Source organism: Telmatherina bonti (genome assembly GCF_933228915.1).
Source record: "Telmatherina bonti genome assembly, chromosome: 15".
Lineage (NCBI taxonomy): Eukaryota > Metazoa > Chordata > Actinopteri > Atheriniformes > Telmatherinidae > Telmatherina > Telmatherina bonti.
Window position 1 is genome coordinate 5862105 of NC_136613.1, and position 27727 is coordinate 5889831.

General features: G+C 45.1%; 1 protein-coding gene across 1 annotated transcript in view; it reads left to right on the forward strand.

The window, feature by feature from the left end:
• The window catches only part of plcl1 (phospholipase C like 1), a gene marked incomplete at its 5' end in the record, with an annotated part of 145340 nt that extends 123587 nt beyond the window's left edge, over positions 1-21753 (forward strand). Inside the window, 4 exons of the mRNA XM_079253692.1 lie at positions 2539-2742; positions 14488-14563; positions 15034-15143; positions 17788-21753. Coding sequence (XP_079109818.1) covers positions 2539-2742; positions 14488-14563; positions 15034-15143; positions 17788-17991 — 594 coding nt within the window. The 3' untranslated portion in view covers positions 17992-21753. The remainder of the gene's footprint in view (positions 1-2538; positions 2743-14487; positions 14564-15033; positions 15144-17787) is intronic.
• Positions 21754-27727: the final 5974 nt, after the last annotated feature.

Consider the following 27727-nt stretch of genomic DNA (forward strand, 5'->3'; position numbering starts at 1 on the left):
AGTCCGCTGGACTCGGTCCGACTGGGGACTCGGCTCAGCTGTAGGGGGGTGTATCCATGCGGACAGAGATCGTGTTCACGCTGCACTTTGGTCAAACCAGTCAAACCATTAGAATAATATCTTCCCATTCCCACCAGAGGTGGCGCTGCACTAGTATTTAGCAGAAGAGAGGAGCAGACCGGCGTGAAGAAGAAAACTCTGTTTCCTCCACCTGCCAGTTAAACATGGAGACCAAACTATGGCTGTTTGGGGTTTTTATTAAGGGTGGGAAAATCGAATCGCAAAATCGGAAATAGGGATTTTTTTTCTTCACAATTTTAACATTTTTTATTCAACAAAATAAAATTAATCCACTATAAAATTTTATGTCATTTTCATTCTTTTTATTGATCTTTTTCTTGGGCATCATAGCAACAGAATGATGATCTGACAACTGTGTTGTTTTTTCCGGATTAAAATGAAGAAAAATGACGAGCAAAAAAAAAGTTTGATACCTTTCTTTATGTTTTTAATCTAGAAAATCAGCAATATTGGAGAATTGTAATTTAAATCGAATCGGCACCCAAAAAATCAGAATCGAATCAAATCGGGACAAAAGCATATAGTCACAGCCCTGGTTTTTATTGCAACAATGGACGCAGTATGAACACCAGACGAGGCAGAGGACCCTTAACGCCATCGCTGTGGATTTACCCACAATGCAATGCTACGCCACATGCAGGAAGGGACTTTTCCTTTGTAGTCCACTTCCTGTATTTGGTTTGAAACAAACCGAGACCTGCGTTTGAAGTTCAGATCAGAATTTATTTGGATCGTTCACGTTTCCCCAAACGAAGCGACTTTCTGAGCAAACGATCTCGGATTCTGATCAAAAAGGCTGATGTGGACGTGTCCTCAGTCTCACAGCAAAACAAACTTCATGTTTATTCAGCATTTTGCAACTAAATAAAACAAAACTCAAAGAAGGAGAGGCCTAAGTAGCGGGTAGCAGAAAGTTAACTCCACCCCCTACATCCTCTGAGACAGGTGATGCACCCAGGTGAGTGCAACTATTTATAACCGCAGAATACACACTGACGCACCTGCAACCCAAGTGCCAATAAAGGATCGACATGTCAGCATACGCCTAAACCAGAGGTGTCCAGCTCCGGTCCTCGAGGGCCAGAATCCTGCAGGTTTTCTATGTATCCCTGCTCAGACACACCTGATTCTAATTAATTAGTAGTAGAGCTTAATCAGTTGTGCACGTCATTGGCTGTTTGATCCATTTAGTGGAAGCTAGATGTGTTGGAACAGGAATACATGGGAAACCTGCAGGACAGCGGCCCTCAAGGACCGACTTTGGACACCCCTGGAAACATTAAAACGCTTATATTTATGGTTCCTACGTTAGACAAAGGACTCTGTATCCAGATCAAAAATGTTTTTTTGGGATGCGACTGGTTTTGTGAGTTAATAGTTTGAATGTTGGCGATCTTCTTGCTTTTAATGTCGATAGTGTTGTGTAAGTTTAGAGAGGCTGGACACGTAAGTATGCCTCTTAAATAAAATCAGTCAGTCACATCAGGCTGATGTTTGGGTCAAATGTTAAACGGTTTCCCTTTAAATATTTTCTATCAAAACGAGCAATCATGCAACTAACGAACATTTTAAAGCGAATAAAAACATTGAACCTCAATTCATAAACACACACAAACAAAGTTTCAGTCTGTTTATTCATCAGTTTCAGTGTGCTGCACCTGCGTGGTTTTCTTCTGGACCTCGCAGCTCTTCGTAACAAACTCTGCTTACATGGCTTTGCTGTCGTCATGAATCATTCACCGATTATGGATTAAAAATGTGGATTTTTTTCTCTGTTTTTGTTTCAATTTACATAAAATTTCAGGGCTTAATTGAAATATCCTGTTGTTGCTGCTCGCTATGAAGCAGAAAGTCTTCAGACGAGCCTGTCAGACATCCTCCTACACACACCGACACCCCCACACTGAGTCCTACACAGAAACGCCAGTCGCTCATTCACATGCAGCTCTGAATATCGCTGCTTCCGCCTCCTCGTCCTCTGGGTCCAGCTGTGCACTCATCTGCCAGGGTCAGTTATTATCCATCACACCTCTGTCTCTCCATCACACACACATGCAGACACACACTGTGGTGTGTGTCAATCACCCGTCCTGCAGCTCGCTTAGACGGAGGAAGTTTTCTACCCGAGTGCTTTTAGTGCTTTTGTGAAGTGATCTTCGTCAGAGCTCATCTTTAGATCCTCACACACCTGCTGCAGCAACATCCCAAAAGCTTTGTGTTTTTTTCCGTTCTGTATTTCCGCCATATTTTATCCTTTTTTTTTGCCAAATGCGCTTAAGTTCAGGCTGATTTCAGCGGATTAAATGATGTTCAGAATGATTTAATTCTAAGTGGAGGCAGCAGAGGACAGCCTGTGTGAGCGTTAAAACCGGTGTGTAAACCATTCCAGGCAGAGTTTTCCAGCAGGATGGGAACATCTGATCTAACCATGTCCCTGCCGTCATCTTCCCTCTCCAGAGCTCCACAGCCAGTTTCAAAGAGCAGTGTGGGCTCCCCACTGTGGCCAAGCTGAAGCAGTGCATCCAGAGCCTGGCCACAAGGCTGCAGAGCCCTGAGGGCCCCGTGGGGGCCACCATGGTCCTGAAGGACGGCTACCCCTCTCTGGAGCAGCTGGTCAGCCTCTCCGAGACGACTCGCAAGCTGCTCGCCGCCTACGAGACGGTCAGTACATCAGAAAACTGCTGTTTTTAATTAAATCTTGTCACTGTGAGGCTCTTTCTAGCATCTGAAATGACATAAAATAACTTCAGTACATCTTCACAACTTCAAGGGCTGAAGGTGTAACCTGAAGCAAGCTGAGACATGAGATTATTACAGACGTGTCAAAATACAGAAATGTGTTACTGTGTGTCTTCTTCAAAGAAAAACACATTATTGTCTGAGAACGAGAACAGATCAGCGCAATTCGTCTTAAAAAACATTTATGGTGTGACTGATGGAACAAAGTGGAAACATTCCTCAGATTTCTCTTCATATTGATATGAAGTATCCCACAGCTGCTGCACCTCATCACCATGAGAATCTCCTGTTCCACCTCATCACCATGAGAATCTCCCGTTCCACCTCATCACCATGAGAATCTCCCGTTCCACCTCATCACCATGAGAATCTCCCGTTCCACCTCATCATGATGAGAATCTCCCGTTCCACCTCATCATGATGAGAATCTCCCGTTCCACCTCATCACCATGAGAATCTCCCGTTCCACCTCATCACCATGAGAATCTCCCGTTCCACCTCATCACCATGAGAATCTCCCGTTCCACCTCATCACCATGAGAATCTCCCGTTCCACCTCATGATGAGAATCTCCCGTTCCACCTCATCACCATGAGAATCTCCCGTTCCACCTCATCACCATGAGAATCCCCCGTTCCACCTCATCACCATGAGAATCTCCCGTTCCACCTCATCACCATGAGAATCTCCTGTTCCACCTCATCACCATGAGAATCTCCCGTTCCACCTCATCATGATGAGAATCTCCCGTTCCACCTCATCACCATGAGAATCTCCCGTTCCACCTCATCACCATGAGAATCTCCCGTTCCACCTCATCACCATGAGAATCTCCCGTTCCACCTCATCACCATGAGAATCTCCCGTTCCACCTCATCACCATGAGAATCTCCCGTTCCACCTCATCACCATGAGAATCTCCCGTTCCACCTCATCACCATGAGAATCTCCCGTTCCACCTCATCATGATGAGAATCTCCTGTTCCACCTCATCATGATGAGAATCTCCCGTTCCACCTCATCACCATGAGAATCTCCCGTTCCACCTCATCACCATGAGAATCTCCCGTTCCACCTCATCATGATGAGAATCTCCCGTTCCACCTCATCATGATGAGAATCTCCCGTTCCACCTCATCACCATGAGAATCTCCCGTTCCACCTCATCACCATGAGAATCTCCCGTTCCACCTCATCACCATGAGAATCTCCCGTTCCACCTCATGATGAGAATCTCCCGTTCCACCTCATCACCATGAGAATCTCCCGTTCCACCTCATCACCATGAGAATCCCCCGTTCCACCTCATCACCATGAGAATCTCCCGTTCCACCTCATCACCATGAGAATCTCCTGTTCCACCTCATCACCATGAGAATCCCCCGTTCCACCTCATCACCATGAGAATCTCCCGTTCCACCTCATCATGATGAGAATCTCCCGTTCCACCTCATCACCATGAGAATCTCCCGTTCCACCTCATCACCATGAGAATCTCCCGTTCCACCTCATCACCATGAGAATCCCCCGTTCCACCTCATCACCATGAGAATCTCCCGTTCCACCTCATCACCATGAGAATCTCCCGTTCCACCTCATCACCATGAGAATCTCCCGTTCCACCTCATCATGATGAGAATCTCCTGTTCCACCTCATCACCATGAGAATCTCCCGTTCCACCTCATCACCATGAGAATCTCCCGTTCCACCTCATCATGATGAGAATCTCCCGTTCCACCTCATCACCATGAGAATCTCCCGTTCCACCTCATCACCATGAGAATCTCCCGTTCCACCTCATCACCATGAGAATCTCCCGTTCCACCTCATCACCATGAGAATCTCCTGTTCCACCTCATCATGATGAAAATCTCCCGTTCCACCTCATCACATGAGAATCTCCCGTTCCACCTCATCACCATGAGAATCTCCCGTTCCACCTCATCACCATGAGAATCCCCCGTTCCACCTCATCACCATGAGAATCTCCCGTTCCACCTCATCACCATGAGAATCTCCCGTTCCACCTCATCATGATGAGAATCTCCTGTTCCACCTCATCATGATGAGAATCTCCTGTTCCACCTCATCATGATGAGAATCTCCCGTTCCACCTCATCACCATGAGAATCTCCCGTTCCACCTCATCACCATGAGAATCTCCCGTTCCACCTCATCATGATGAGAATCTCCCGTTCCACCTCATCACCATGAGAATCTCCCGTTCCACCTCATCACCATGAGAATCTCCCGTTCCACCTCATCACCATGAGAATCTCCTGTTCCACCTCATCATGATGAAAATCTCCCGTTCCACCTCATCACATGAGAATCTCCCGTTCCACCTCATCACCATGAGAATCTCCCGTTCCACCTCATCACCATGAGAATCTCCCGTTCCACCTCATCATGATGAGAATCTCCCGTTCCACCTCATCACCATGAGAATCTCCCGTTCCACCTCATCACCATGAGAATCTCCCGTTCCACCTCATCATGATGAGAATCTCCCGTTCCACCTCATCACCATGAGAATCTCCCGTTCCACCTCATCACCATGAGAATCTCCCGTTCCACCTCATCACCATGAAAATCTCCCGTTCCACCTCATCATGATGAGAATCTCCCGTTCCACCTCATCACCATGAGAATCTCCCGTTCCACCTCATCACCATGAGAATCTCCCGTTCCACCTCATCACCATGAGAATCTCCCGTTCCACCTCATCATGATGAGAATCTCCCGTTCCACCTCATCACCATGAGAATCTCCCGTTCCACCTCATCACCATGAGAATCTCCCGTTCCACCTCATCACCATGAGAATCTCCTGTTCCACCTCATCATGATGAAAATCTCCCGTTCCACCTCATCATGATGAGAATCTCCCGTTCCACCTCATCACCATGAGAATCTCCCGTTCCACCTCATCACCATGAGAATCTCCCGTTCCACCTCATCACCATGAGAATCTCCTGTTCCACCTCATCATGATGAAAATCTCCCGTTCCACCTCATCACCATGAGAATCTCCCGTTCCACCTCATCACCATGAGAATCTCCCGTTCCACCTCATCACCATGAGAATCTCCCGTTCCACCTCATCATCATGAGAATCTCCCGTTCCACCTCATCACCATGAGAATCTCCCGTTCCACCTCATCATGATGAGAATCTCCCGTTCCACCTCATCACCATGAGAATCTCCCGTTCCACCTCATCACCATGAGAATCTCCCGTTCCACCTCATCACCATGAGAATCTCCCGTTCCACCTCATCACCATGAGAATCTCCCGTTCCACCTCATCACCATGAGAATCTCCCGTTCCACCTCATCATGATGAGAATCTCCCGTTCCACCTCATCATGATGAGAATCTCCCGTTCCACCTCATCATGATGAGAATCTCCCGTTCCACCACATCACCATGAGAATCTCCCGTTCCACCTCTTCATCATGAGAATCTCCCGTTCCACCTCATCATCATGAGAATCTCCCGTTCCACCTCATCACCATGAGAATCTCCCGTTCCACCTCATCATGATGAGAATCTCCCGTTCCACCTCTTCATCATGAGAATCTCCCGTTCCACCTCATCACCATGAGAATCTCCCGTTCCACCTCATCATCATGAGAATCTCCCGTTCCACCACATCACCATGAGAATCTCCCGTTCCACCTCTTCATCATGAGAATCTCCCGTTCCACCTCATCACCATGAGAATCTCCCGTTCCACCTCTTCATCATGAGAATCTCCCGTTCCACCTCTTCATCATGAGAATCTCCCGTTCCACCTCATCACCATGAGAATCTCCCGTTCCACCTCATCACCATGAGAATCTCCCGTTCCACCTCATCATGATGAGAATCTCCCGTTCCACCTCTTCATCATGAGAATCTCCCGTTCCACCTCATCACCATGAGAATCTCCCGTTCCACCTCATCATCATGAGAATCTCCCGTTCCACCTCATCACCATGAGAATCTCCCGTTCCACCTCATCATGATGAGAATCTCCCGTTCCACCTCATCATCATGAGAATCTCCCGTTCCACCTCATCACCATGAGAATCTCCCGTTCCACCTCATCATGATGAGAATCTCCCGTTCCACCTCATCACCATGAGAATCTCCCGTTCCACCTCATCACCATGAGAATCTCCCGTTCCACCTCATCACCATGAGAATCTCCCGTTCCACCTCATCATGATGAGAATCTCCCGTTCCACCTCATCACCATGAGAATCTCCCGTTCCACCTCATCACCATGAGAATCTCCCGTTCCACCTCATCACCATGAGAATCTCCTGTTCCACCTCATCATGATGAAAATCTCCCGTTCCACCTCATCATGATGAGAATCTCCCGTTCCACCTCATCACCATGAGAATCTCCCGTTCCACCTCATCACCATGAGAATCTCCCGTTCCACCTCATCACCATGAGAATCTCCTGTTCCACCTCATCATGATGAAAATCTCCCGTTCCACCTCATCACCATGAGAATCTCCCGTTCCACCTCATCACCATGAGAATCTCCCGTTCCACCTCATCACCATGAGAATCTCCCGTTCCACCTCATCATCATGAGAATCTCCCGTTCCACCTCATCACCATGAGAATCTCCCGTTCCACCTCATCATGATGAGAATCTCCCGTTCCACCTCATCACCATGAGAATCTCCCGTTCCACCTCATCACCATGAGAATCTCCCGTTCCACCTCATCACCATGAGAATCTCCCGTTCCACCTCATCACCATGAGAATCTCCCGTTCCACCTCATCACCATGAGAATCTCCCGTTCCACCTCATCATGATGAGAATCTCCCATTCCACCTCATCATGATGAGAATCTCCCGTTCCACCTCATCATGATGAGAATCTCCCGTTCCACCTCATCATGATGAGAATCTCCCGTTCCACCACATCACCATGAGAATCTCCCGTTCCACCTCATCATCATGAGAATCTCCCGTTCCACCACATCACCATGAGAATCTCCCGTTCCACCTCTTCATCATGAGAATCTCCCGTTCCACCTCATCACCATGAGAATCTCCCGTTCCACCTCTTCATCATGAGAATCTCCCGTTCCACCTCTTCATCATGAGAATCTCCCGTTCCACCTCATCACCATGAGAATCTCCCGTTCCACCTCATCATGATGAGAATCTCCCGTTCCACCTCATCATGATGAGAATCTCCCGTTCCACCTCATCATGATGAGAATCTCCCGTTCCACCTCTTCATCATGAGAATCTCCCGTTCCACCTCATCATGATGAGAATCTCCCGTTCCACCTCTTCATCATGAGAATCTCCCGTTCCACCTCATCATGATGAGAATCTCCCGTTCCACCTCATCATGATGAGAATCTCCCGTTCCACCTCTTCATCATGAGAATCTCCCGTTCCACCTCATCATGATGAGAATCACACTGACTGAATGTGTTGCTGCGTTGTAATTGGCTGATCACATTAAGCAGGTGAAGGTAATAAGGTGAACGGTGAATCAATCAACTCTTCACTGAAGATGTAGAACAAGCAGAAGATTCACCTATAAATACATTTGACTGATTTATATTATGTCTAGAAGTTTATTTCACACGTAGGTTGACGAAACTTTGTTCTCTTCAGTGTTCTAAAAACCAGAATTTACTTTAAAATAGTTTTTTCATGTTTTTCCTGAGATGGTTATTTAGTCAGGAGGCTCCCAGCGCGGGACGAGACGTGTTCCTTCTGGTTGACAATGATGAGAAACAGCCGTACATTTACCATCTTCCTCCTAACTGATGATGGTTTGCAGCTCATTTCTCGTCCTGAGGAGCAGAAAAAGCTCTCACTGCGTTTCAAACACTCCCAGATCTTCTGTTTCTGCTGATGTGATGGAAAATTAGGCCGGAAACGTAACAACGCAGGGTTCTGCCTTCTGAAAACGAACCACAGCCGGTCATTTTCTCCAACCGTTACATCGTAAAGGCACAAAAGGTGAAAGGATGAGTGAAATATGCAGAAATAATTTTTATTCAGCAGGAATGAAGATTTCTGTCCAGCAATGACGTCACTGAGCTTTAATGCAGATAAAAACGAGCACAATGTTTTTTTTATCTCACTAGAATGGAAGTGCTTCTCAAACAGGAAAAAAGCTTTTTCAGCAGATTATCAGTTAAAACCAGTTTCTCTTCGATCCCTGTCAGAAATCTGCAGGAAGGGATTCTTCCTCGTCTAACGTCCAGACAGAAGCAGCTGCAGAGCAACTGGTTGCCTCTCGTTCACATGTTCACTTACAGAAAACATGAGAAATTCATCCACTTTTTTTAATCAAGCAAAATAGTCAAAAATCTTTGGTTTGACTCAAATTAAATTATTTTAAAAAAAAACACACATTTTCAACAAGGCTGATTAAAAAGTTCTTGATATTCTCAGTAATTTCAATATTGTCATGAAGCCTTTTTTTTTTTTTTTTTTTAAATTGTTTTTTAAAGATCCAGGGTAAATGATGAAGACACAGTTCATCCCTGCAGTGGGAAATAAACCAGTCCATGTTGCTGGTCAGGCCTTAACAGTTACTGGTCAGTCGGATGTTCCACCAGACGTGGACTTTAGAGGAAATAATCTGGATTATAAATGCAGATGGATGCATTTAATCTTACATTAAATGGTTTTTTTTTTAATTGAAAATGCTCTCATGAAAGTAACAGAAAACACATTCTAGGAACTTTAACATCAGCTTTGTAGAATAAAGAAATAATTTAGTGTCTTGGAATATTTTTACAGAAAGAAAGACTTTAAAAAATCAAGTACATAAATGAGCAAATAAATTAAAGAATTTAGAAAAAAAATTAAAGAATAAAGATAAATAAGTTGATAAAAAAATATAAAAAAAACACAGATAAATAATATTTCTAAATATAAAATTTAAGATAAAAACTAATAAATAACAGAAGATTTTCTTTTGAGATTAGCGTCTATAAAGAAAAATAGGAATCAAGTTAAAAATGAATAAATACATTTAAAAAATGATTAAATGCAAATGATGGGTAATTATTTATTATATTAAATATATATATAAAAAGAATTTGTTAAAGTAAATAAGTAAATATGTTAAAAAGAAATAAAATAATAATTAAATTAAATTAAATTGAATTAAATTTGAGAAGCCATTTCTTGATCACTTGGTTAAATATCAGCCAATGTAACCCTTAACCTAACAACCCGACGCCGTGTAAGACAAAGCATCCTCTTCTTCCTCGTCTTCCTCTACCAGACGTCAACGTTCCCTAACCTTCAGACCAGCTGCGTTCTTCACACCTTCCAACCACAAACATCTGTTTTTTCCTGCATTTCACTTGGTGTAAGTTTTACCCCTCCTTCCTTCCTTCCTTCCTTCCCTCCTTCCCTCCTTCCCTCCTTCCCTCCAGCAGCTGCTGGGTTGGTGGGCGCTCATCCACGCCCTGCACCCCCTCCCGTCTTATCAGGTCTGGTTTTACCGCGCGTTCATTTAGGACGACGCTTTATGTTCACTGGACAGAAGCACAATGTGACTTTCAGCTTCCTTTTTATCTTTAACCAGAAAACACACACACACACACACACACACACACACACACACACATGCTTTCATGCTGTCCTCCAGCATTAAAAATGCAGAATGATCCCGTGTGACGTGCATATAAGTGGCACCCACACGCTTCCTTTACCAGCCAGCTGCGCCTCCTCCCACTCAGTCCACTCCCACAGCAGATGACTTTCTCTCTGCTGGCAGTTATTTACACCCACACACACACCTCTACACACACACCTCGCTACACACACCTCTCCACACACTCCTCGCTACACACACCTCTACACACACACCTCTACACACACCTCTACACACACACCTCTACACACACACCTCGCTACACACACCTCTACACACACACCTCTACACACACCTCTACACACACACCTCGCTACACACACCTCTACACACACACCTCGCTACACACACCTCTACACACACACCTCTACACACACACCTCTACACACACCTCTACACACACACCTCGCTACACACACCTCTACACACACACCTCGCTACACACACCTCTACACACACACCTCGCTACACACACCTCTCAACACACTCCTCACTACACACACCTCGCTACACACACCTCTACACACACACCTCGCTACACACACCTCTCAACACACTCCTCGCTACACACACCTCTCCACACACACCTCTCAACACACTCCTCACTACACACACCTCTCCACACACACCTCTCAACACACTCCTCGCTACACACACCTCTCCACACACACCTCTCAACACACTCCTCACTACACACACCTCTCCACACACACCTCTCAACACACTCCTCACTACACACACCTCTCCACACACACCTCTCAACACACTCCTCGCTACACACACCTCTACACACACTCCTCGCTACACACACCTCTACACACACACCTCGCTACACACACCTCTACACACACACCTCGCTACACACACCTCTCCACACACTCCTCGCTACACACACCTCTACACACACACCTCGCTACACACACCTCTCAACACACTCCTCACTACACACACCTCTCCACACACACCTCTCAACACACTCCTCGCTACACACACCTCTACACACACTCCTCGCTACACACACCTCTACACACACACCTCGCTACACACACCTCTACACACACACCTCGCTACACACACCTCTCCACACACTCCTCGCTACACACACCTCTACACACACACCTCGCTACACACACCTCTCAACACACTCCTCGCTACACACACCTCTACACACACACCTCGCTACACACACCTCTACACACACTCCTCACTACACACACCTCTACACACACACCTCACTACACACACCTCTACACACACTCCTCGCTACACACACCTCTACACACACTCCTCGCTACACACTCCTCTACACACACACCTCACTACACACACCTCTACACACACACCTCGCTACACACACCTCTCCACACACTCCTCTCAACACACTCCTCGCTACACACACCTCTATACACACTCCTCGCTACACACACCTCGCTACACACACCTCTATACACACACCTCGCTACACACACCTCTACACACACACCTCTCAACACACACCTCTGATCTGACCCCACAGAACCCTGATCCGACCCCATAGAACCCTGATCCGATCCCATAGAACCCTGATCCGATCCCATAGAACCCTGATCCGACCCCACAAAACCCTGATCCGACCCCAGAGAACCCTGATCCGACCCTACAGAACCCTGATCCGACCCTACAGAACCCTGATCCGACCCCATAGAACCCTGATCCGACCCTACAGAACCCTGATCCGACCCCAGAGAACCCTGATCCGACCCTACAGAACCCTGATCCAACCCCATAGAACCCTGATCCGACCCTACAGAACCCTGATCTGACCCCATAGAACCCTGATCTGACCCCACAGAACCCTGATCCGACCCCATAGAACCCTGATCCGACCCCATAGAACCCTGATCCGACCCCACAAAACCCTGATCCGACCCCACAGAACCCTGATCTGACCCTACAGAACCCTGATCTGACCCCACAGAACCCTGATCCGACCCCATAGAACCGTGATGCAACCCCATAGAACCCTGATCCGACCCCACAAAACCCTGATCCGACCCCACAGAACCCTGATCTGACCCTACAGAACCCTGATCTGACCCCACAGAACCCTGATCCGACCCCATAGAACCGTGATGCAACCCCATAGAACCCTGATCCGACCCCACAAAACCCTGATCCGACCCCATAGAACCCTGATCCGACCCTACAGTACCCTGATCCAACCCCACAAAACCCTGATCCGACCCCACAAAACCCTGATCCGACCCCAGAGAACCCTGATCCGACCCTACAGAACCCTGATCCAACCCCATAGAACCCTGATCTGACCCTACAAAACCCTGATCCAACCCCATAGAACCCTGATCTGACCCCACAGAACCCTGATCCGACCCCATAGAACCCTGATCCGACCCCACAAAACCCTGATCCGACCCTACAGAACCCTGATCTGACCCCACAGAACCCTGATCCGACCCCATAGAACCGTGATCCAACCCCATAGAACCCTGATCCGATCCCATAGAACCCTGATCCGACCCCACAAAACCCTGATCCGACCCCATAGAACCCTGATCCGACCCTACAGTACCCTGATCCGACCCCATAGAACCCTGATCCGACCCTACAGTACCCTGATCTGACCCCATAGAACCCTGATCCGATCCTTCAGAACCCTGATCCGACCCCATAGAACCCTGATGCAACCCCATAGAACCCTGATCCGACCCCACAAAACCCTGATCCGACCCTACAGAACCCTGATCTGACCCCACAGAACCCTGATCCGACCCCACAAAACCCTGATCCGACCCCATAGAACCCTGATCCGACCCCACAAAACCCTGATCCGACCCTACAGAACCCTGATCTGACCCCACAGAACCCTGATCCGACCCCACAAAACCCTGATCCGACCCCATAGAACCCTGATCCGACCCTACAGTACCCTGATCCGACCCCATAGAACCCTGATCCGACCCTACAGTACCCTGAGCCGACCCCATAGAACCCTGATCCGACCCTACAGAACCCTGATCTGACCCCACAGAACCCTGATCCGACCCCACAAAACCCTGATCCGACCCCATAGAACCCTGATCCGACCCTACAGTACCCTGAGCCGACCCCATAGAACCCTGATCCGACCCTACAGTACCCTGATCTGACCCCATAGAACCCTGATCCGATCCTTCAGAACCCTGATCCGACCCCATAGAACCCTGATCCGACCCCACAAAACCCTGATCCGACCCTACAGAACCCTGATCTGACCCTACAGAACCCTGATCTGACCCCACAGAACCCTGATCCGACCCCATAGAACCCTGATCCGACCCTACAGTACCCTGATCCGACCCCATAGAACCCTGATCCGACCCTACTGTACCCTGATCTGACCCCATAGAACCGTGATCCGATCCTTCAGAACCCTGATCCGACCCAGAACAGAACACAACCGACTACTTTTACGCTTCAGAACCAGCAAACGGACATCAATCCCGTTCATATTGGTGGTACTGGTTCCGCCTTCCCGTCCACGTTGAGGAGGAACTGACCTGGAACAAGAACGCCGAGCACAGAGAAAACTCCGCTTCCTGACAGTTGTCAGGTAGAACGGCGTGTGTGGTTTTCCCGCTCCAACACGGAGAACATCTGTACGCAGTCGGCAGCTGCACTGACCAAACCGGCCGGGGTCACTGTGAACCTCGACACACTGGAGGAGCTTCATGGTTCTTCCTGCCGCAGGAGAGCCGGCACTATCCTGAAGGACTCTCCCCACCCGGACCGCTTTCTGGTCGCTCCTGCTGTCACGCAGACGGCTCAGGGCCATAAAAACCAGAACCAACAGACCGAAAACGGACTTGTTACTGCTGTCAGAGACATAAACACCTGTTTATTTAACCGGTGTAACATCTGCCCACCTTGCAGAGATTTTATATTTAACATTTTTCTTGTCGTATTCAGTGTTTCTGGTGCTTACAAAGTGCACTTCTGGTTGTACTGGTTCTGAATCTGTAACGCGGTTCTTCCTCTCTGTTCAGATGATCTCCGCTCAGAAACAGCTGATCGAGAACGCAGATGGTGTTCAGGAGAGGATCGACCAGGTGCACCGAGAAGGTAAAGCGTGCAGACATGATGGAAGCGCCGACACGAGGCCATTTAGTGACTGCAGAGTGGGGGGGATGTGATTAGACGCTGCTCCTCAGAGGTCTGCTTTTAGTCCCGTTGCTTTTCTGTGAATCTGCAGCTCGGTCTCGCCAATATTGGATTTTTTAAAGAGTGTGACACCTGCTCCGCCTTCACAGGGAAGGAAAGGCGTCTGCACAGCCACAGCAGTGTATTTATAGACCCGCTCTTCATCTTAGATAACTCCTGACCTTTAACTGCCAATGGAAATGTCAGGAGTGGTGGCTGTTTGCTGTTTGCATAAATACGTCAATCCAGAAACGCACGATGACACTGGCCTGCAGACATTTAGCTCAGGTTCAGGTAAATCATCCCCACAGCCTGACAGCTGCATTTACCCGGCTGATTTCACAAACAGTGACTCAGAAGTGACAAGCAAGGTTTGGTTTCTTATTTGGCAGGAATGGACTTCCACGAGGAACTGTCTCGGCTCGGGGAGAAGGAAGGCCTGAAGGGACGCAAGCTGAACAAAGCCGTGGAGAGTTTCACCTGGAACATCACCGTGCTCAAGGTAGCGGACAGAAAACGTAACGAAAGGAAGCGCAGAGGTGCAGACAGGAGTGGACGAGTCTATTTTCATTTGGCGTAACCATAGACCGTATTTGAAAGATAGATGGAGCCTCCAGCGGTTAAAAGTGAAGCCTATGCGGAAGTGTATAAAACTGCAGTTCCCCCTTCATCCACTAGGGGCTGCAAAACAGAGCAAATCCCCATAGACTCCCATGTTAAAAAGACCAACTTCACAGCAGAAATAAACATGTTTACAGCAGAAATAAACATGTTTACAGCAGATTTATTTATTTGGCAGATTTAGGGGCGTGTCCTTTTGATTGACAGGTATCCGATCTCCCGCTTCAAGTAAAAAGAACGTAGAAAAACCGTGGTTTTTAGCTGGTTAACAACGTGACTTAGCTTTAGCCCACTTACCTCCATTAGCTCGGTTAGCTCTTAGCTATAGAAAGCTCGGAGTTCGCTCGATGTCAATCATGCACCATGACGCTCACAGCCCCCCTCTCAGCTCCGCCTCTTTGCCCATATTTGTATTTTCCGGGCAAGATGACACGAATCCCCCTGCCAAGATGGTGATGGTAGGAACCGCCCACCGAGCTTCAATTCAGCTCTTCAGAAACCTATGGGTGACGTCACGGAGGCTCCGCCCATCTTTTACATACAATCTAGTGGCGTAACACAAGGCAGGCTAATCTACCACCAGTATAACTCCAGTTTAGACATGAAACAGTCTGGATGGATAAACAGAAGAGTCTAGTCAGCATTACCACTGGGACCGCCAGTTCACGCCGTAATGACGTAGCACCCATCACACGTTGCTTTCGTAGATATCACTAATCGGTTCCTTACAGACAGCCTACCTGACTGTCGGGAACGACAAGTAAAATGTTTTCTTCTGGCAGTTTTTCAGACTTCTTACTTGACCGTTGTTGGGGGAGAAGTTTACACGACCGATACGTCATTCATGGACAAAAAAAGGCTCTTAAAGGCAATTTATGTGATATTTTTACAAGATTGCCTAAAATCTTCTTCCTGACACAAAAATACAAATATTTAATCACGTGTGGAACAGACAGTTGGTGTTTTGTCAGTTTGGCACCTCGTCAGAGGAGCATAACCAACATTTATCTGTCGGTTTAGGCTGCTTTCTTCCAGTGAATTCTGACCCAAACCGTAATAATGAACCTGACACCAAAACAGACATTCCAGGAAACTGTAGCGTTACTGAACCATCATGCGTTTCATATACATAACACATCCTGTTGCACATGCACCTCAAGCAAAGATCTGATGTTCTGATGGCAATGGCTCAGGTAGTAGAGTACCGCCCCCGCCACCACAGTTATTCCCTTTTATGAATGCCGGTTCCAGGCCCGGATAAATGGAGCGAGCTGCATCAGGAAGACCATCCGGCGTAAAACGTGCTGAAATTTCAACTGTGCGATGATTTGCTGTGGCGTCTGTACGTAGTCCCTGTTCCTCTGAAGTCAAGCTGAAAGGGAAACAGCAACATGCCGAACTGATAGAAGACCGGCCCGTTCCAAGCGATAGAATGGTGAGGCGTCAATCGCAGCTGCCATCTGTCCCGTTCCTCTCAGCCCCGCGGGAACAAGTGCTGCGAGCTTCTGTGCGTCGGAGGCGGGGTTTCTGGGGGAGTCTGAACTAAGAGTTTAGGTAAAGCATTTCTCCAGGATCTCCTACCTTGCCTTTAACTCCAGGTATAAATCAGAGCTGCGTAACTTGGATTAACAAACCTTTTCACGTTTCGCTTGTCACAAAGACACGTCGATTGTTCCCAGTTGTACCTTTTCACTGTGGAAAACGGCCAGTTTGGCAGACAGAAACCAGGATTTTAGCAGCAACGAGGTGCCGGGAGGAGAACAGAGTAGAGCCGCTGCTCCTCCCTGTCCAGAGGAACCAGTTGCGGTGAATCGGGCATCTGGTCAGGATGCCTCCTGGACCTCCCTGGTGAGGTGTTCCAGGCACGTCCCTCTGGGAGGAGACCCCGGGGAAGACCCAGGACACGCTGGAGGGATTATATCTCTCGGCTGGCCTGGGAACGCCTCGGGATCCCCCCCGCAGAGTTGGTAAATGTGGCTGGGGAGAGGGAAGTCTGGGCTTCCCTGCTTAGGCTGCTGCCCTTTTTTCCTGTCTGTAAAGCGTCTTAAGATGGCATTGCTGTGATTTGGCGCTATATAAATAAAGTTGAATTGAATTGAATAGAAGATGGATTGAATAGAAGATGGATGGATGGATGGATGGATGGATGGATGGATGGATGGATGGTTAGATGGATGGTTGGTTGGTTGGTTGGATGGTTGGATGGATGGATGGATGGATGGATGGTTAGATGGATGGTTGGTTGGTTGGATGGATGTTTGGATGGATGGATGGTCAAACGCTGGATGGATGGATGGTTAGATGGATGGTTGGATGGATGGATGGTTGGATGGATGGATGGTTGGTTGGTTGGTTGGATGGATGGATGGATGGATGGATGGTTAGATGGATGGATGGTTAGATGGATGGTTGGTTGGATGGATGGTTGGATGGATGGAAACGTGGCCTGTTCTCACATCTCTGCCTAAGAAACGTTTAAATGTTGAGTTTTTATTAGAGCTCCTTGTGTTTCCCGTGTCCTTCAGGGGCAAAGCGACCTGCTGCGTGGAGCGAAGATGGACTCCCTGGACGCCCTGCGGCAGCTGGCTCTGGCCTGCGAAGCCTGTGGACTCACCGCCTCCTCGTCCTCCAACTCCTCGTCCTCCAGCTTCTCCACGGCCGAGCTGCACTACTCCTCCCACCCCACGTCCGGCAGGCGCAGCAGCACGCACGGCAACGGGCGCGTCTGACGCCCGCCGCCTCCGCAGCACGCCGCTGAAGATGGACGGTGCAGAGTAATTACAGGATGAGAGGAGGAGATTAGGAGGTTTTTCTTTATCCGCTGCAGTAGATTTAAGCCTTATGGAGAGTTTAACGCTTATCAGAGACACCTCTACCTGCAGAAAGGCGTCTCATGAATGTCCGCAGAGCGAACGCTGACGAGGACGCTGGACGTTGGCGGCTTCTTCAGCTCAGCAGGTTTCTCCTCTTCAGAGAGGAAGATGTGTTTTCTGCTGTTGTGGAACTGAATGTAGAGCTGCCTCTGTGTTTCAGCTCCTCGCTGAAGCTGTTGTAAATATCAGAGATGCTACGAGCGAAAGGATCAAACAAGCTAACTCTAAAATCACTGAAACGATGAAGCATCGCTTTCTCTAAAACTTTAGAACAAAACAAACAAACTTATCTAATAGATCAGGGGTTAAAAAGGAGGTTTGGAAGGACAGCGTTTGACTTCCTTTGCAGGTTTTTGCTTGTGTGTTTGAAGATTAGCTCACCGGTTTGCTGTTACCGCCGGCTGATGTGGCGTCGCTTCAGCTTAGAAAGGGGGTCGGTTGAACCTCGAGGAGGAACGCAGCGATACGAGAGGCGTGTGTTGCTCCTGCAGGTCTGGGTGTGTGCACGGTGTTGCATTCAGCATGCACGTCTGCATGCAGGAGGCAACAAGCTAGATGAAGATCCCTGGTTTTCTTCGGGTTTTCTCCCTAACGCAGCACTGACCTCTTCTAACTCTGATTTGTACCTTTATAAAGTGTTTTAACCTAACTTGACAAAGCAGATGCTAAACGCCAAACAGGACCAAACTAAGCCGGTTAGAGATCCCTCCGCTCTCTGTGGACCAAATAACCGTGTTGTCAGTGCTGAAGTTCAGGTGGATCATCAGGTGATGGAGCAGCATTTCACAGCGACAGGCTCCTGATTGGAAGATGCTGATGTTTGCTTTGCTCCCAGAGGGAGGCGGGCGGCGGCACCGTGGCGAGATGCAGCACATCAGCGCGGCTGGTGGCATCCAGCAGTCGACAGGGTGCGGTCAGGACTCGGTTGAAGTGCTGGTTCGGGACGTGAGTGACACCCGTCTCCCCTCCATCCTCTAAAACCTGCTGCTCCTCCGGAGCCTCGTGGCGCGGAGCGACAGCTGATGTGCTGAGTCACAGCCCAGCTGCGTGTGCGTGAGGAGGCTTACGACAGCAGAAACACTTAACAGACAAAGAGGCTGATATTCTGGGCTAACCTCTGGCTGCCTGCATGGCTCTCTGTGGGAACATCTGCAGAGCGTTGTAATTGGCTGTGAGTGGAAGATGCAGTAGCAGCACCTGCTGTTTGTGGTCTATTAATAAACTCTGACTCACTGAGGGTCTTGTGTGCTGTCAGGATTTCCAGCTCTGGGTTTCTGCTGTTTTTCCTGCTCTGAACCGATTCAGAAGCGGCGTGCTGGATCTCCACCTCTCCTGAGAGGCTAAACTGGCCGGCAGCGAGGGAGGCGCTCTGCATTCATGATGCATCGCCTGCAGGTAACAAGATAATGGGACTAACTTTACCTGAGGGGGTGCAGGCAGGATGGAGGTCATGGGTGTTGCTCTGCAGGAGTTGCATCTCAGTATTTAGACTGTTTCCAGTCATTCATCAGGTACTTGCTGTATTTACAGACAGCAGCAGGAGGTGAAGTCGGAGCTCAGAAAAACGGCACCTCTGTGTTTCAGAAAGCACCGACCTGCAGCTGGACGACCCAGAAAGACCAGAGCGTGTTTATTTCCCCCTCACTTCCACTCATACGTACCAAACCACGCCATAGTTCTGCAAGCTGACTCTGCTTTTACACCTTTTTAGACTTAAAAATACGACAAAAACACCTCCTAGTTTTAGTTCTTCATGGCTCCCGGAGCCACCAGGTGCACATTTATTCATCAGACACGAGCCAGCGCCGTGAAACTATTTAAAAGCAGATTTTAGTGGAATTATTTTCTGCTTTTTCTTGCTTTAGAGCACAATGATTGTAAGTTTCAGGATGAAGATAGGAAAGGTTTTTAAAGGAGGGGATGCTCACATGTCCATGTCCTGTTTCCTGCACACACACTTTGCTTTTCCCAGACATTTAACCAGATATCAGAGCGTTTCCCTCTGCAGAAAGTTCGGTACGTTGCGTTTCACCGGGAACACCTGAGCTTTACTTCCCTTTAAATCCTCAGAGGCGACGCGGATCTGTGTGAAGTCTCACTGTGACTGTTTTACAGGAAGATTCAGCCGCTGTGTCTGTTGTGTCTCTGCAGGATTTTGTTTTTATGATCAGCTTAGAGACTAAAAACGGCAAAATGTGCATCGTTCCTGCAGATTGGTTTGTTTCTCTTTGGTCCATAAAAGTCCCTGCGATGGACTGGCGAGCTGTCCAGGATGTACCCGGCCTTTCGCCCAGAGACTGCTGGGATAGGCTCCAGCTCCCCCACCACCCTGCGTTGGGTTAAGTGGTTAGGATGATGAACAGATGAATGAATGAATGGTCCATAAAAGCCTTTTCATGATGACAGGGTTTGAGTCTGCAGGCGTACGTTGCGTTTCAGAGCATCTGGTCGTATTTCCGACCCACTTCCAACACAGCAGAGGCTGTTTGTGACTCATAGGGTAGGAAATCAGAGGAGGAAAAACAACATGACACTCCAGTTTGTGACCACTTCCAGAAGTTAGTTTTTCCTTTTTTTTAAAATCTAAGATAGATTTTTGGTTCAGTTTAAATCAGGAAGTAAAATTTCCTGGTCAGGTTTGGTGACTGAAACTTCCTGTACACGTTAAAAAACCAGTTTCCAGATGTTTGCATCTTTGTTTTGTAGCTTCGTTTATCATCTGTAAACGCCCACAGTCTGCTCTGGAGGTCCGCTGTCCTGCAGGTTTTCCTTGTATCCCTGCTCCAACACACCTGGCTTCTAAATACAGATCCAACAGCCTATGAAGTTCTGCATTCTGACTGATTAGTTTGAGTCAGGTGTGTTGGAGCAGGGACACATGGAAAACCTGCAGGATGGTGACTTTTGGGAACCGACCTGAGCTAACCCGGCCCAGCCAGCTGAGGCGATGCATCTGCAGCGACACAGAAAGGAATCCGTCGTGCGGACGGAGTGAAACAGCATTTATGACATTTTTCCAGTCAGAGTTCAAAGATCTGCAGGGATCTTGCACGTCTTGCCGCTGCGCGTCCCGTGAGGAAACTGCAACTGAAACGTGACCCAGAGACACAACAGATGCATCAATGAAGCTGCAGGATCTTTAAATCTTTGCGTTTCTGCTCAGCAGGCTGTTCCACGCTGTAGATCCGGCTGCTGCTGTGTTACCCACGTGTCTTATAGAGCTAGCTCTCTCTGTGCTTTCAGTGATGATTCCTATCTGCTCAGACTATAGTGGCTGATTAGAGTCGTTGGGAAGTCGTGCTCGCCATCGTGATGTGGACAAACTCGTGTGAACACTTGGAGACGTGTGTTTTAGGTTGTGTATCGCTGTGTCTACACTGCTGACCTTTAATCGTTCCCTCCGCTCTTCTTACAGTCAACCGTATTTTTTTGTAAAACTGAAAAAAATGAGCAAAAGAAGAAAAATATTTATTGAAGTGTGTTTTAAAAACTGAATAAATGTAATAAATTAAATGGACCTTGCTTTTTTAATTTAAAGAAAAAAGCTACTGTGTTTTCTATCTGACATGTAATCTAATATAACCAGAGTATGTATTCTAGACTAAATAAAGTTATCTTTTCCTGACTGAATCTTCTTGTTGTCTCTGTTTTATCTCATCCTGATGCTGGAACGTTTCCTTTTCCATCCTGCATGCTTGCTTGCAGCTTTTCCACTGAATGGATGCTTAAAAGTAATTACAGGAAAGAAAAGAAAGCTGTTTATGGAGGGCTTAGGAGGAGATGTTTGCATCCCAGAAGGTGAGAAAACAAACTAAAAACATCTTGATCAGGAACAGAGGAAAAACTAAAAGTGAACTTTTCTATAATCTGGCAAATAAAAAAGCTTGATTATAAACATAATTTACATTTATCTTTATATGACTTGTAAGGCAAATCCAGGCCTAGATGCTAAAACATGAACAAACTGCAAATATAGAAGCATAATGTAAAAACAGGAAATAGTGCAGATACAGAAATGTAATGTAAAACAGACGAATGCTGCACAAAAGAAAACTGCAGGAAGAAAACGGAAATCCTTTCATCTTGTCAAAGTTTCTATTGTGCTTTTGTCAATAATTTAAATCAAATGATCTTTGATAATATTGTACAGGAATAGATAGATAGATAGATAGATAGATAGATAGATAGATAGACAGACAGACAGATAGACAGATAGATAGATAGATAGATAGACAGACAGATAGATAGATAGATAGACGCTTTATTTATCCTTTATATATATATAAAATATATATATATATATATATATATTTATATATATATAGATATATAAATATAAATATATATTATATATATATATAAATATAAATATATATATATATATATAAATATATATATATATATATATATATATATATATATATAAAATATATTTATATATACATATATTTATATATATATAAAATATATTTATATATACATATATTTATATGTATATATATATATATATATATATATATATATATATATATATATATATATATATTTATATATATAAATATAAATATATATATATATATATATATATATATATATATATATATATATATATATATATTTATATATATAAATATAAATATATATATATAATATATATATATAAATATATATATATATATATATATATATATATATATATATATATATATATATATATATATATGTAGGTCATATTATTTATATTCTGATGTAAAAATAATATGACCTACAATTTCTATGATAATGCATTTATAACATTTATAAAAATGGTATTTATTGGTTATTTTAAGACAGGACAAGACATGAAGGCAGCATGGATTTATGGGCGTGTCCTCACGGTACGTTGAAATTACGTTTCCGTGAAGCGCGCATGCGTAGAAGACAATGGTAGAACAGGTGAAACGCCGGACGCTGAACACCCGGCCGTCAAAAAAACAAACAAAACATAAAAACCGATAGGTGAGTTTGTAATTTTTAAGAAAGAGACAAATTGATCGAAATATATAAATGTTTATTAAGTACAGAAATGATATGTTTGTGTTTTCAACTTGTGTTTACTGCAGTAATGAGGAAACTGTTAAGCTAACGTGTGCAGCAACCTGTTTTCTGGTACTTTCCTTTGGTCACTAAACTACGCTGTTAAACTAAAACTTCTTCACGGAGTTTATTCACTAGTTTAATGTACATTTATTAATTTATTATTCTTAATGTTGTTATTATTACCAGCAGAGCATTTCTGGGTGAGGGTTGTCTTGCAGATGTGTTCGCATGTCCAGCCTCAGACATGGCAGTTCAGGACGTGTTTGTGTTGAATAGAATATAAATTTGGCTTTATGCCTTCATCTTATTGTCAGTTTTCTGCTTTGTAAAGCTTCTCTGCAGTTTGTGCATTATTTTCATGTCTCATTAAGTTTTGAAAGATAAAAACAAATTGTAAATATTTTGTTAAAAAAAAGTAGAGTACATGTTTTAGTAAATCTTTCTCTTTAGAGAATTATTATCATGATGAAACCTGAGTTTGAGACAGTTTATTTATGGATAATTTGTTGTTGTGAAGTTTATCATTTTGGACTTATGTTTCTGAGCTTTATGTCAGCAGAAAAATTCAGAATAACAAGGTTATTTACTCCACTTGTTTATGGTTTGCAGTAAAAGACCCTTTAAAACGTTCAGTGAGCTACTTGCAGAGGTGGGGGATTGTTTTTCTGTTGTCCGATCCAGGTTTCCAACCTGCAGCGTCCACGGTTTTACAAACCCACTCACATCGGTATAATTTAGTCATCTTTACTGTGTGGCAGTCGTTTAGGTCAACTGGACCTGCTCCTTTACCTGGACATGTCTACGATGTTCCCATACCCTGTTGTTCTGTCCGACACCAAGTACTGATCCACTACCGCTGTTTTTTATTATAAGGTCTTATGATATATATAATTTACATTTTCAATTTGATTATATTTATTATTAAAGTAGATGTGCTTTTGCTTAAATTGAGTGCATATGAGAGCATATATATATATATATATATATATATATATATATATATATAAATAAATGTATGTATATATAAATAAATGTATGTATATATATATATATATATATATATATATATATATATATATATATATATATATATATATATATAAATGTATAAACACATAAAAATAAATTACAAATGTAATCAAATGAATGTTTTTTAATAACTGGAAACGATGATCTCCACAGATCATGCTTAATACTTGAGTGAATTAACTCAAATCAAAGAATTTCCATTTAAACAAATCCTGAAATTGGATTAAAAATGACCGTTTTCCACAACAGACAGCGATATCAACTGCGTTCATCTGAAAGTGATCATACATCGGCTTGGTGTGAAACTTTCCAGTTCTGCCTAATTTGTATTTATTTAGATTAAAGTTTAAAAAAACATCCAGAACGTTGAGCTTTAAACTAAGATTCTGTGTCATGTCTGTGATTTTCTTCTTTCTCCGCCCTGCAACGACCAAACTGCAGCTCTTCTCAGAGTGCAGGTCCATGTTTTATGTGTAAAAGCTGATCTGATTCCGTTACAGCTGATGTTTTAAGGACTGGTCGCCTGTAGATGGAGATATTTCATTAGAAGTGCTGCTTCTTGGACAGTCCGGTCTACAGATCCATGTAGGGCTGATTTTATTCAAAATGAAGTGGTGATATCGGCAGAAGTAATGAAATAATACTATTTATGTAACTTTTATTTATTGTTTAACTTCCCGAGACGTTGGAGCGGTGATGGCAGACAGTAGTTTTGGGATTGGAGGGGCGTTCCTCTGGTTTTTCAGGCCCTCTGCTCGCTGCAGATCCACATTAACGTCTATGTCCTCGGCCTCGTATCACTGCAGGGTGACTAAAATAAACCTTAACGGTTTGTAAAATAGTTCTTTTCTTTGATTCAGTGGCTCATCCAGGCTGTTGTAGTTTCCTCTGTCTCTTTGTTCAGACTGGATGGAGAAGGGGAGAGAAGACAGGAAGAAATTCATTCGTAGTTTGGAAATGTGTGTCTGTTGGAGTGATGCTACAACGGGCTTGATGTACCTGTCCAAACGTTTCTGTCATGTTGGGTCATTTTTCGTAAAATCATTTAGAAGTCTTCATTTTCAAGGTCTGTTATCCAGAAAGGGACAGAAGTCATAAAACTTCCTTCTTTTACCTAATTTTTATTCACATCAGTCACAGAAGGACTGGTTAAAAGTGATTCAGAGCCTTTAATCTGTATCTGTATATACAGCTGTGTTCATATGTCTTCATCCGCTTTCATTAAAGAAAAGCTGAATTTACAACAGTCACTCAAATAACTGGAGACTTAAAAAAGGAACAATAACTAAAAATTTGCAAAAATGTAGTAATATAAGACACTGTTTTTTCATTTAATTGAGTTGAAGAAAGAAAAAAACAAAACAAAAAACAAATGTGTCCTGGACAAATAAGAGACTTTTCTGTTGAACAGTGGGACAAAATACCTGTCAACAGGTGCAGAAGTCTGACTGAGAGGAACAGAAAACACCTGACTGGAGCGGAAACATTAAAGGATTCTTCAACTAAATATTACTTTATGACTGATGGAATATGTAATAAATTATCTTATTTGTTTGCTTTTTAAAAAAATATTTCTATTGAACCAGAATTAGAAAATAATGTAATGATTTTCATCAAATTTTTATTTATTATTACTTTAGTCAATTTGAGCTTATTTTACAGGCAGCTGGTTTTTTTCTTCGTTAATGAATAAATATGAGCACAACTGTATATTTATTTATTATTTGTGTATATATATATATATATACATATATATATATATATGTGTGTGTGTGTGTGTTAGGGGTGGGAGAATCAAAAAAAAAATTGAAAATCAGGATTTTTTTCTTCACAATTTTAAAATTGATTTTTTTTGTTAAAAAAAAAATCCATTATAAAATTTCTGTCATTTTTATTGTTTTTTATTGATCTTTTTACTTGTCTTCTTGGGTATTATAGCATCAAAATGATGATGTGGCTACTGTGTCGTTCTTTCCTAATTTAAATCCAGAAAAATAACGAGCAAAAAAAAAAGTTTCATGCATTTTTTTCTATTTTTTAACTACAAAAATTTGCAAAATCGAAGATTTGATATTGGTACTTTATTGATGAACCAGTCTGGTTTAGCCAGACTCTACATGGGGGTTATTGGGGACTCTGACAGAACAGATCTGTAGCCTGCATGTAACATGTGACTGGACTGCAGTGCACTAAATAACCAGCAGATGGCAGCACTTCCAAACAAGCTGCTAACCGGTGCTGCAAGTGTTTCCAGAAAGACCCGACATCATCACTACTATCCTGCAACTTTTAGATGTATCCCTACTCCAACGCACCTGAATCATGCGAATGTCTGGGTACCATCACTACTATCCTGCAACTTTTAGATGTATCCCTACTCCAACGCACCTGAATCCGACGAATGTCTGGTTACCAGGCTCCTGCAGTGCTGCATGATGTGCAGATGACGAAATCCAGCCGATTGGTTCAGGTAAACTAAAACCTGCAGCATGGTGGTAGATCCACCCAGATTACTAGGACCTGATCCACCCAGACCACTAGGACCTGATCCACCCAGACCACTAGGACCTGATCCACCCAGACCACTAGGACCTGATCCACCCAGATTACTAGGACCTGATCCACCCAGACCACTAGGACCTGATCCACCCAGACCACTAGGACCTGATCCACCCAGATTACTAGGACCTGATCCACCCAGATTACTAGGACCTGATCCACCCAGACCACTAGGACCTGATCCACCCAGATTACTAGGACCTGATCCACCCAGACCACTAGGACCTGATCCACCCAGACCACTAGGACCTGATCCACCCAGATTACTAGGACCTGATCCACCCAGACCACTAGGACCTGATCCACCCAGACCACTAGGACCTGATCCACCCAGACCACTAGGACCTGATCCACCCAGACCACTAGGACCTGATCCACCCAGATTACTAGGACCTGATCCACCCAGACCACTAGGACCTGATCCACCCAGATTACTAGGACCTGATCCACCCAGACCACTAGGACCTGATCCACCCAGATTACTAGGACCTGATCCACCCAGATTACTAGGACCTGATCCACCCAGATTACTAGGACCTGATCCACCCAGACCACTAGGACCTGATCCACCCAGACCACTAGGACCTGATCCACCCAGACCACTAGGACCTGATCCACCCAGATTACTAGGACCTGATCCACCCAGACCACTAGGACCTGATCCACCCAGATTACTAGGACCTGATCCACCCAGACCACTAGGACCTGATCCACCCAGACCACTAGGACCTGATCCACCCAGATTACTAGGACCTGATCCACCCAGATTACTAGGACCTGATCCACCCAGACCACTAGGACCTGATCCACCCAGACCACTAGGACCTGATCCACCCAGACCACTAGGACCTGATCCACCCAGATTACTAGGACCTGATCCACCCAGATTACTAGGACCTGATCCACCCAGACCACTAGGACCTGA